The sequence below is a fragment of the Chelonus insularis genome, unplaced genomic scaffold (genome assembly GCF_013357705.1).
Source record: "Chelonus insularis isolate UGA/USDA-ARS -01 unplaced genomic scaffold, ASM1335770v1 contig_471_pilon, whole genome shotgun sequence".
NCBI lineage: Eukaryota > Metazoa > Arthropoda > Insecta > Hymenoptera > Braconidae > Chelonus > Chelonus insularis.
The window spans coordinates 218-13,107 of record NW_023276598.1 but is presented as its reverse complement, the minus strand read 5'-3'; the positions used below and the strand labels follow the sequence as shown (position 1 = coordinate 13,107).

The 12,890-nt window shown below is 31.8% G+C and overlaps 2 protein-coding genes and 1 pseudogene across 2 annotated transcripts; 1 reads left to right on the top strand and 2 right to left on the bottom strand.

The window, feature by feature from the left end:
- Positions 1 to 267: 267 nt before the first annotated feature.
- Positions 268 to 2,209, top strand: LOC118069894 (microfibrillar-associated protein 1-like). Its single transcript, XM_035088239.1, is given in 5 exon segments — positions 268 to 708; positions 805 to 1,385; positions 1,462 to 1,631; positions 1,710 to 1,960; positions 1,963 to 2,209. Coding segments are annotated over 5 exon segments (1,281 nt in total). The 5' UTR covers positions 268 to 611; the 3' UTR covers positions 2,145 to 2,209.
- Positions 2,210 to 3,125: 916 nt separating this feature from the next.
- LOC118069896 (uncharacterized) lies at positions 3,126 to 4,339 on the bottom strand. Its single transcript, XM_035088240.1, has 3 exons — positions 4,253 to 4,339; positions 3,823 to 4,010; positions 3,126 to 3,438 (listed from the first exon to the last, which is right to left on the bottom strand). Exons 1-3 carry the CDS (start codon positions 4,337 to 4,339, stop codon positions 3,126 to 3,128), a joined length of 588 nt encoding a protein of 195 aa, XP_034944131.1.
- Positions 4,340 to 9,437: 5,098 nt separating this feature from the next.
- On the bottom strand, positions 9,438 to 11,153 carry LOC118069895 (microfibrillar-associated protein 1-like; annotated as a pseudogene).
- Between the last annotated feature and the right edge of the window lie 1,737 nt (positions 11,154 to 12,890).

Genomic DNA, 12,890 nt, shown 5'->3' with positions numbered 1-12,890 from the left:
TTCATTTTTCAAAAAATTACTACTTCGAATTTATAAAACTTTTATATCGTTTTTAGATGCATTGTATGAATCCGAGTTACATTAATTGAATTTGCATGACGGGTTTCGAACGATATCGCTATCTTTAATAATTTTACGTAGTTGTGTTATCAACTCATACTATAGCAATATGCATATAGTTGGATGGAAGACAGCTCTCAGATGCTCTTCATGTATTCTTGTACGCTTGCGCAGTAGTACAAAACATGGTAGAAGGGGTAGAGAATTAGTGGTGGGGAGCCCGAAAGTATTGGAGCAATTGAGGAACTCTTCTCAGTTCGACGACAGTAAAATAAGGAGTCGGATAGAAGTTAAGCTGGTCTAACGTATTTCAATCAATTTATCTACGTTTTAAGATTATTTATTCAGTAAAATTTATTTTAATGAGTCTCAGTAACATTATTAACGTAATTTTCGACGTTATCAGAATAAGATTGCTAGAAGATTTATAAATTGATTTTTGCAGTTTTTGTGTGTGTCTGAAAACAGTGAAACGAATGTTGTGACTTGACCACGATATTGATATTTTATATTATTTATTTATAAAGAATTAAAAACATTAAAATTTAAAAATGATGATGGATTATTTTGTCACGAATAGTTCATTGGCACCTGCACCTATGGGTATTCAAAGTACTGCAGGTGCTATCCCTGTTAAAAATGATAAAGGTAATATTTCTATGCATTTAGCCTATTTAGAATATTATAAATTATAGATGATCATGTTGCTAATTCAAAACCTCTCTTTTTTTTTAATTATTACAGGAGAATTGTCCATGAAGAAAGTAAAAGTGCATCGGTATATATCAGGAAAACGCCCGGATTATGCTCCAACAGCTAGCTCTGACGAGGAATCTGAAGAGGAAGATTTTCACTATAAATGTGCCACCAAGGCTAGTGCTGGTGATGACGGGGAACATATTGATGCTGAAACATGTCATCCAATGTCTAGTAATAAAGAAGATCCACAAGAAGTGGAAGTCGAAATACGGGCTGAACCAATCGAAAGATCGAGAAAAAAAATTAAATTAGAAAGCTCCGATTCGTCAGGAGACGAAGAATTACCTGACTCAGAAATCGAAAGACGACGAGACGCTCTGAAGCAACGAGTTTTATCGAAGAAGGACAATGAAGAAGAAATGTCAGGATTGAGTTCTGAAGAGAGTTCAGAATACGAAGAGTATACAGATTCTGAAGAAGAAACTGGACCTAGATTAAAACCAGTATTTGTAAGAAACAAAGATAGAATTACAGTAATGGAACGAGAAAAAGAAGCTATGAAACAAAAACAAGCTGAAATTGAAAGTAGAAAAATGGCAGAAGAACGAAAAAGACAAACATTAAGGGTAATTATAATATTTATGATGTTAATTTTTATTAAAAATAATATGACAAAATAACTATTCTTTTCACTTTTTGCAGATGGTTGAGGAAGCAATTCGTAAAGAAACTCAAGGTGAAAAAATGGTTGATTCTAATGAAGGTAAAATAGAAGACGTTTGTACAGATGATGAAAATGATGAACTCGAATATGAAGCTTGGAAACTGCGTGAACTGAAAAGAATAAAGCATGATCGTGAAGAACGTGAAGTGTACGTAAAATTTCAATAATTACTAAAACAAATCAACTTAAACAATTATTTCTTTAATACATTAAATTCTCTTTACAGAGTTGAAAAAGAACCTCTGGAAATTGAAAGAATTCGAAATCTAACTGAAGAAGAACGCCGTCAAGAAGCTAGATTAAATCCGAAAGTAGTCACAAACAAAGCAGCCAAAGGAAAATATAAATTTCTACAGAAATATTATCATCGTGGTGCGTTTTACTTGGATAAAGAGGAGAATATATTCAAACGAGATTTTTCTGGTGCAACATTGGAAGATCATTTTGATAAAACAATTTTACCTAAAGTCATGCAAGTTAAAACTTTGGCCGTAGTGGAAGAACCAAATATACTCATTTGGTTGATCAAGATACAACGCAATTTGATTCTTCTTGGATATCAGAGACTGCTCAAAATCTTAAATTTCATAATAATCAAGCAACTGGAATGAAACAAGTTTTTGAAAAACCATCGCTCAAGAAAAGGAAAAACATAATTTAAGAAATAATAGTCAAAACATTTTTATTATTTATCTTTTAAATAAAGTACATAATTATTGTAAGATACAATTAATTTACAATCTTTTTTCCTCACACCATTTGAATAAATTTGTTAATTACATTTTTGAAGAAATTTTAGAGCTCGTTTTGCTGCGCCTACTTTGCTAATTTTATAGTCTTGCCAAATCCATGAAAATAGCGATATTTACCGAGAGTTTTAATTTCTAAAGTTACCAATATTTTTTTAGTATTTTCATCAATTTTAATTTTCGAAAATCGTGGTTTAATACCTGGAGTTTCATAAAGGACACGAATAGCCTGCTTGGGCACTTTTTACTAAATTTATTAATTTCGTCATGCATTAATGATAAAGAACGCTCCAAGTCCATAAATAAATTAAAAGTGCATAGATATGTATCAGGAAAACGCCCAGATTATGCTCCAACAGCTAGCTCTGACGAGGAATCGGAAGAAGATTTTCTTGAAAAATGTATTACCAAGGCTAGTGCTGGTGGCGATGGAGAAAACATTGATGCTGAAGCATGTCATTCAAAGTCTAGTAATGAAGAAGATCCACGATCAGGTCAATTAACTCGTTTAGAACGACAGCAAGAAGTGGAAGTAGAAATACGTGCTGAAAGGCATCGTAGAATCCATGAGCCTGGAATCCTTGAAGCCGAACCAATCGAAAGATCGAGAAAAAAAATTAAATTAGAAAGTTCCGATTCGTCAGAAGACGAAGAATTATCTGACTCAGAAATCGAAAGACGACGAGACGCTCTGAAGCAACGACTTTTATCAAAGAAGGACAATGAGAAGTTATGACACATAAAGATGAAGAAGAAATGTCAGGATCGAGTTCTGAAGAATACTGAAATTCAGTTGAGAAAAGAGACACTCCCTTTCAAGGGTAGTATATAAACAAAATATTTTCGTATTTGCATGCGTCGGCGAATTATGTTTGTTTGGCGGATAAACTCATTTAGAAATTTTTTGAAATATTTCGTTCTAAATCGCTCGGTTCTTTCATACTCGTCCATCGATAAACGTTTTTATTTAAGCTTAAGATATTTATATCTGCTTCAATTTTGGTATCTTCCTTTACAGTATCATGATCATCAGTGTCATCTAAGATATCCTCAATGTGTGTACCGTATTCATCAGTATCATCAATATTTTCATTTGTAGCTTCTTCGTCACTAGGTATCTCATCATCAGAGAAATGCAGAGTTTTCCCACGAATCTTGATCTTCTGATGCTGATATAGATCCAAGTTGAGCTTCAGTAGCAATTTGCTGTCGTAATTCCTCAGCAATTAGTAGTTGATTAATTCTATGAAGAATTGAAGGTAAAGTTTGTGCTTTAAGATAATAGATTGCAGGAAATTGATTTTACAACATAATCTGGAATTAAATGTTCTTCAAGGTTATCACGTTTTCGTTTGTTGGGGGACATAGGTTGAAACTCGGGACTGGATTCATTGATATAATTTTTTTTTATATCTAATATACTTAGCAAGCTACTAGCAGACTTGATTATTGCGCGTAATTTCGGAAAATATCGCTCTCTACCGGTGAATTGTACTCAATAATTTTTTCACGTGGATTTCCATATCTATTTTAATTGAAATACTATCGACTGAGACAACTTAGCATGAAAAGTATTCTCCAGACTTTTACTGGCACTGTAACTTGATAGCATTAATATTAGAATTTATTAAGGTTGCTGTCAAACCCAATATCTTTGGATGTTGAGCTTCATCAAAAACTTCAAATGATTTCATTATCTGCCGCATTGGATGATCTTTGACTCCATGATGACATTCATCAAAAATAATGAGATTTATTCGTGGCAATGGTAAGAACGACTTGGTTAACAAATCCAACAATATTGAGATGTCATTACTAAAACCTGTAAAATAATTTTTTTTAAATTGATGACGTGTACAGTATTTTTAACAGTTTAACTTTAACGAGATAATGATTTAATTAGTACTCACTTGATTTTCTTTAAACTCATTATTCCATTGATCTTTCGACCAAAAATTAACATTCACATCTCCAGAATATGCGCAACATTTTAAGTCTGTTTGACGAGAAATGCACTCACATGTTGATTGACTAAAGGAACTGTATTTACCAAGAATACAGTTAGTTTTTTATCTTTATCCCATGGTTTTCTTAAATCAGCACTCATGTGTGTTTATCAACATTAGTGCAATAAAAGTTTTCCCAGAACCAGTTGGTAGATATAAAATCACATTGCCTCTCACAGCTTTTTCAAACAATTCAATTTGATAGTCACGCGGGTGTAAGCTCCTCTTCAATCGCCATCATGTAATAAATCTAGATAAATGATAAAAAAAATTATGAGTTTAATTGAGATTTGAAATGGGATACAGTACACACTACGAACATTTCAAATTTATAAATATTCATTTATTTATAGAAAAATAAAAAATCACTTAACACATCTCAACATAAGTACATAAAAAATGCAAAAGATGGTGAAAATACTATCGTTTTGCTTTTACTTATAAAAGCGGAGAATTACACCATTTATGACTTATACTATACAATAATGCAAAAAATTTTTCGTACCGTTATATGTTAGAAAAAATAGATCTGTATATAATAATGAATAATTAATAATTTAAAAAAATTCAAACACTCAAAATTAACTAATAACTTCTATATTAATTTTTGAAACTAATTATATCCATTTCAAAAATTTCTAAATAAGTTTATCCGCCAAACAAACATAATTCGCCGACGCATGCAAATACGAAAATATTTGTTTATATACTAACTTCGATTATAATATTATATTCCGAGAAATTCAGTATTAGCAAATAAGCAAATATTTTGTTTATATACTAACCTTGAAAAGGGAGTGTCTCTTTTCTCAACTGAATTTCAGTATTCTCCAGAACTCAATCCTGACATTTCTCTTTCATCTTTATGTGTCATAACTTCTTCATTGTCCTTCTTTGATAAAAGTCGTTGCTTAAAAGCGTCTCGTCGTCTTTCGATTTCTGAGTCAGATAATTCTTCGTCTTCTGACGAATCGGAGCTTTCTAATTTAATTTTTTTCTAAATCTTTCGATTGGTTCGGCTTCAAGGATTCCAGGCTCATGGATTCTACGATGCCTTTCAGCACGTATTTCTACTTCCACTTCTATTGTCGTTCTAAACGAGTTAATTGACCTGATCGTGGATCTTCTTCATTACTAGACTTTGAATGACATGCTTCAGCATCAATGTTTTCTCCATCGCCACCAGCACTAGCCTTGGTGGCACATTTATAGTGAAAATCTTCCTCTTCAGATTCCTCGTCAGAGCTAGCTGTTGGAGCATAATCCGGGCGTTTCCTGATACATATCAATGCATTTAACTTACTTCATGGACAATTCTCCTGTAATAATTAAAGAAAAAGAGAGGTTTTGAATTAGCAACATGATCATCTATAATTTATATATTCTAAATAGGCAGAGTGTATAAAAATATTACCTTATAATATTACCTAGATAAATCGATGAAATACGTTAGACCAGCTCAACTTCTATCCGACTCCTTATTTTACTATCGTTGAACTGATAGAAGAGTTCCTCAATTGCTCCAATACTTTCGGGCTCCCCACCACTAATTCTCTACCCCTTCTACCATGTTACGTTCGATTATTATAAGTATTAACTAAAACTTGATTCTTTATATATAGATTTATGTACATTTTTTGAGAGCATCAACTTGTTAAATGTGGTCCCAGAGCACGATTTCTAGGATTTTAAAAATGCATAACTCAACAATTTAGAATAATTAAGGAATAAAAATTAATACGGTTAAGTAGAAAAACCTATTCAACAATGTAGAGCTCTTAAATTTATAATGAAATAATATTTAACGTCCCAGAATAATTTTTGAGAGCATCAACTTGCTCGATATATCATACAAATTTCAATAACAGAAATGGCCTGTTCAGAATAGGTATGGGTTTTGCTGAACTGTTACTTCAACAATTTGAAGAATAGAAATGTAAATATTATTTACAGGGGTTTTAAGGTATTTACTTTTAGTGTGCACTGCATTCAAGCAGTTGTAAATTGGGAAATTCCTCCGTTATTTTATTGTATATTTTCACGTTCGAGGTAAATTTGTCCGTGCTTATCTGTACAATAGTAAAATAGCATTATAAATTCATTGTTAAACCCGATGGTCAAAACTGGAATATCCTCATTATGAAAAGTCGCTCTGACGAAGGACACTCACAAAGATCAACCTTTCTGGTAAGACAGCAGCTCGTAAATCTGCTAACTCATTAGTTTGAGTCTAGTTATAGTCCAGTCAATATAGAAGGCTTGGCTCCATTTGTATTGGAAATTTTTGTACAAAGAGCAATGTTGAATTTTCTAATGTCAAAATACCCCGTAATGACCTGTAGAAACAATGTGCCCTAAACGAAAGTGCATTGATTTTTTTATATGATTTTTTTGCATTTCAGTGCTTAAAATATTGGCAGGAAGAATCACCCTGAAAATAAAAAAAGTAGGAGAACCGGGCAATAAACGTTCTTATGATATAATTTATCCAAGAGCGTTTCAAAATGCCTTTCCATCATCTGATGAAGATATTTATCTTCATATCATTGAAGCAAAACCTATGTATCCAGTTCCTACGAAAACAGAGATCGCGTGTTATATAATTCTCTTAAAAGCTCTTCTAGTTTTGCCCATACTCTCAAGTAAAAAATTCCAAAACTACCAGAATTTCAAATTTATATGAAAATGGGTCGAGTGAATGTAAGCTTCAAACTAACTTTAAATGTTTAAAATTGTCTTCCGAGGAAATCCAAGAACTCGTCATTTTCCATTGGTAATTTTCAAAGAATCCTATCACTTCTAAAGAATTTATGAGTTTTTTGATTCTCAAAGTAAAGAAAACAATTTTTAATTGTTCCAACTGATAAAGATGGAGAAACTAATTGGTCAGTTATACGAAATTATAAATCATTAGAAAAAAGTATATCCCAAGAAATATTCCACAAAATGCAATAACAAATGGAATCGATGACGTAATTTTAGTAAAATTATTCTGATTGGGATTAGTGTCTCCTAACTATCGATCAGCAACGGAAATATTTATGTCGTAACACGAGTGTTGTCATGCTCTAAATCCTCAATCAACTTTTCCCACTGATGATTACATATGTTATTCCCATTATTTTCATGAAAAAACATAAAATTGAAATTTCTAATATGACACAACCACTTCTCGAAGTAAAGCCAATCTCTGATAAAATAAATTTCATAAAAAAAGGGCACCTATATCCCCCAACAAACGAAAAACGTGATAACCTGAAGAACATTTAATTCCAGAATTATGTTGTAAAATCAATTTTCCTGCAATCTATTATCTTAAAGCACAAACTTTACCTTCAATTCTTCATAGATAATCAACTACTAATTGCTGAGGAATTAACGACAGCAAATTGCTTACTGAAGCTCACTTGGATCTATATCAGCATCAGAAGATCAAGATTCGTGGAAACACTCTGCATTTCTCTGATGATGAGATACCTAGTGACGAAGTAAGCTACAAATGAAAATATTGATGATACTGATGAATACGGTACACCTTGAGGATCTTAGATGAAACTGATGATCATGATACTGTAAAGGAAGATACCAAAATTGAAGCAGATATAAATATCTAAGCTTAAATAAAAAACGTTTATCGATGGACGAGTATGAAAGAACCGCGCGATTTAGAACGAAATATTTCAGCAATAAAGTTAATAGATACTGAATATTATAATTGTTTTCAACATTCATTATATTCTCTTACTGAATCAGCTAATAATCGTAAGGGAATTTTGTACACGTCAACCAGTGGTTAAAATACCAAGTCTTACCATTATAAATAAAACTACAGGAAAACAGCCAAGTGCAGCGAATTTACTCCCAGCATTGATAGTTAAACGAGCTAATGACTCAATTAATCTAGAAAGATTGGAAACATAGGAGACTCATTTTTAAAATTATCATTCTTGTATTTATTCGAACCAATACGCTTATCAACCTGAAGGTCGATTGACAGGATATAAAGGAAAAATCATAGGCAATAGATATTTATATTATTGTGGAGTGAATAAAGGAATTCCTGGGAGATTAAAAGTAGAAGACTTTGTACCAAAAAGTAATTTTATTTCACCATCTTTTTGTACACCTCAAGAAATTCAACAAATGATACGTTCACAAAATAAATCGCCAAGTGTTATATGAAGTTAATATACCTCAATCCGAACAATTTCAAGGTATAATATCTGATGAAACTCGCAATGAATTTTAAATAAAATTTCTTCATGGATAAATCCCACAGGTTCTACAGGAGTTGAGCATTTTATAAACATTCAAAATATTCCAGATAAAACGATAGCTGATTCCGTTGAAGCTATATTGGTGTTTATCTTAAAAACATGAATTTGTTAGGAGCTAGCAACTCCTACAATGTTTGGAATCATTCCGATCAAGTAAACGTTGAACAAATATTGTTGGCACAAATATTGTTTTGTTTATATACTACCCTTGAAAAGAGAGTGTCTCTTTTCTCAACTGATTTTCAGTATTCTTCAGAACTCGATCCTGACATTTCTTCTTCATCTTTATGTGTCATAACTTCTTCATTGTCCTTCTTGATAAAAGGTCGTTGTTTAAGAGCGTCTCGTCGTCTTTCGATTTCTGAGTCAGATAATTCTTCGTTCTTCTGACGAATCGGAGCTTTCTAATTTAATTTTTTTTCTAAATCTTTCGATTGGTTCGGCTTCAGGATTCCAGGCTCATGGATTCTACGATGCCTTTCAGCACGTATTTCTACTTCCATTCTTGCTGTCGTTCTAAACGATGTTAATTGACCTGATCGTGGATCTTCTTCATTACTAGACTTTGAATGACATGCTTCAGCATCATGTTTCTCCATCGCCACCCAGCACTAGCCTTGTAATACATTTTTCAAGAAAAATCTTCTTCCGATTCCTCGTCAGAGCTAGCTGTTGGAGCATAATCTGGGCGTTTTCCTGATACATATCTATGCACTTTTAATTTATTTATGGACTTGGAGCGTTCTTTATTCATTAATGCATGACGAAATTAATAAATTTAGTAAAAAAGTGCCCAAGCAGCTATTCGTGTCTTATGAAACTTCCAGGTATTAACCACGATTTTTCGCAAATTAAAATGGATGAAAATACTAAAAAATATTGGTAACTTTAGAAATTAAAACTCTCGGTAAATATCGCTATTTCATGGATTGGCAAGACTATAAAAATTAGCAAAAGTAGGCGCATGCAAAACGAGCTCTAAAATTTCTTCAAAAATGTAATTAACAAATTTATTCAAATGGTGTGAGGAAAAAAGATTGTAAATTAATTGTATCTTACAATAATTATGTACTTTATTCAAACAGATAAATAATAAAATGTTTTGACTATTATTTCTTAAATTATGTTTTCCTTTATTGAGCGATGGTTTTTCAAAAACTTGTTTCATTCCAGCTGCTTGATTATTATGAAAATTTAAGATTTTGAGCAGTCTCTGATATCCAAGAAGAATCAAATTGCGTTGTATCTTGATCAACCAAATGAGTATATTTGGTTCTTCCACTACGGCCAAAGTTTTTAACTTGCATGACTTTAGGTAAAATTGTTTTATCAAAATGATCTCCAATGTTGCACCAGAAAAATCTCGTTTGACTATATTCTCCTCTTTATCCAGGTAAAAACGCACCACGATGATAATATTTCTGTAGAAATTTATATTTTCCTTTGGCTGCTTTGTTTGTGACTACTTCGGATTTAATCTAGCTTCTTGACGGCGTTCTTCTTCAGTTAGATTTCGAATTTCTTTCAATTTCCAGACGTTCTTTTTCAACTCTGTAAAGAGAATTTAATGTATTAAAGAAATAATTGTTAAGTTGATTTGTTTTAGTAATTATTGAAATTTTACGTACACTTCACGTTCTTCACGATCATGCTTTATTCTTTTCAGTTCACGCAGTTTCCAAGCTTCATATTCGAGTTCATCATTTTCATCATCTGTACAAACGTCTTCTATTTTACCTTCATTAGAATCAACCATTTTTCACCTTGAGTTTCTTACGAATTGCTTCCTCAACCATCTGCAAAAGTGAAAAGAATAGTTATTTTGTTCATATATTTTTAATAAAAATTAACATCAATAAATATTATAATTACCCTTAATGTTTGTCTTTTTCGTTCTTCTGCCATTTTTCTACTTTCAATTTCAGCTTGTTTTTGTTTCATAGCTTCTTTTTCTCGTTCCATTACTGTAATTCTATCTTTGTTTCTTACAAATACTGGTTTTAATCTAGGTCCAGTTTCTCTTCAGAATCTGTATACTCTTCGTATTCTGAACTCTCTTCAGAACTCAATCCTGACATTTCTTCTTCATTGTCCTTCTTCGATAAAACTCGTTGCTTCAGAGCGTCTCGTCGTCTTTCGATTTCTGAGTCAGGTAATCTTCGTCTCCTGACGAATCGGAGCTTTCTAATTTAATTTTTTTTCTCGATCTTTCGATTGGTTCAGCCCGTATTTCGACTTCCACTTCTTGTGGATCTTCTTTATTACTAGACATTGGATGACATGCTTCAGCATCAATTATGTTCCCCGTCATCACCAGCACTAGCCTTGGTGGCACATTATAGTGAAAATCTTCCTCTCAGATTCCTCGTCAGAGCTAGCTGTTGGAGCATAATCCGGGCGTTTCCTGATATATACCGATGCACTTTACTTTCTTCATGGACAATTCTCCTGTATAATTAAAAAAAAAGAGAGGTTTTGAATTAGCAACATGATCATCTATAATTTATAATATTCTAAATAGGCTACATGCATAGAATATACCCTTATCATTTTTAACAGGGGATAGCACCTGCAGTACTTGGAATACCCATAGGTGCAGGTGCACATGAACTATTGTGACAAAATAATCCATCATCATTTTTTAAATTTTAATGTTTTTAATTCTTTATAAATAAATAATATAAAATATCAATATCGTGGTCAAGTCACAACATTCGTTTCACTGTTTCAGACACACACACAAAAACTGCACAAAAATCAATTTATAAATCTTCTAGCAATTCTTATTCTGATAACGTCGAAAATTACGTTAATAATGTTACTGAGACTCATTAAAATAAATTTTACTGAATAAATAATCTTAAAACGTAGATAAATTGATTGAAATACGTTAGACCAGCCTTAACTTCTATCCGACTCCTTATTTTACTGTCGTCGAAACTGAGAAGAGTTCCTCAGTTGGCTCTAATGCTTTCGGGCTCCCCACCACTAATTCTCTACCCCTTCTACCATGTTTTGTACTACTGCGCAAGCGTACAAGAATACATGAAGAGCATCTGAGAGCTGTCTTCCCAATCCAACTATATGCATATATGCTATAGTAATGAGTGATAACACAACTACGTAAATTATAAAGATAGCGATATATCGTATGCGAAAACCCGTCATATTCAAATTCAATTAATTGTAACTCGGATTCTATACAATGCATCTAAAAACAGATATAAAAGTTTTATAACATTCGACGATAGTGTTTTGAAAAATGAAAACAAAAACAACTATATTATAGTAAAATAAACATTAATAATCTGATGGATACATTATTTATATATTTACAGATGACACAAAATATTTCATTTTTAATATATTACGCATTGAGATAAATCTTAACAAAAGTAAGAAAATGATAAAGTAAATTTTATGTTAAACAACACTATTCACTGACAAATATATTCAAAAATTACATGTATAAACTATTATGTACTCTATTGAGTATACGTATTCATGACCATTAAAAATTATAGAAAATAATCTTAAAGGTTACGGTAACGTCATTCTTCATAATCCCATTTGTAAAATACATTCATTTGATATTAGACTTTTCTTTATACAGAAAGAATTATTTTTCACTTAATAAAAAATTTAACTTACAGATCAGTTATATTTCATTAAAGTCGTCATGGAACGTTATTATCTCTAATTTTAAAATTCTTGATTAAATTTATTACAAAGTTAAAATATAACAACATGATTGCCTAACCGGTTCATCTCGAGTAAACATTCTACCTGATAAAAATCACAATGTCAGGACTTTTGATTGAGAATAATTTTTAAATTGTCTGGCGGTGTTTGTGTGATATCTTTTAATAAAAAAAACAAATTTTCATGAATAAATAAAAAAATTACCAATTACTATACCATTTATTATTTATTGCCTGAATTAAGTAACAGAATAATTACCAACTTTAGGAAATGATGATTTTGTAGTATTTTGTTCATCAAATAATTAATAAAATAATATTGAACAAGAACACTACATTTTTTTATCGAAAATACGATTTTTACATTCCGATAGTTGTGTCCTTTCTAGCGCGTGGTATGCCGCTTATAGTGTCGTCTCGCTTAGATACACAGGACCACTGAAATGCAAAAAAATCAACGCACTTTCGTTTTTAGGGCACATTTTTTCTACAGGTCATTACGGGTATTTGACATTAGAAATTCAACATTGCTCTTTGTACAAAAATTTCCAATACAAATGGAGCCAAGCCTTCTATATTGACTGGACTATAACTGAGACTCAAACATAATGAGTTAGCAGATTACGAGCTGCTGTCTTACCAGAAAGGTTGATCTTTGTGAGTGTCCTTCGTCA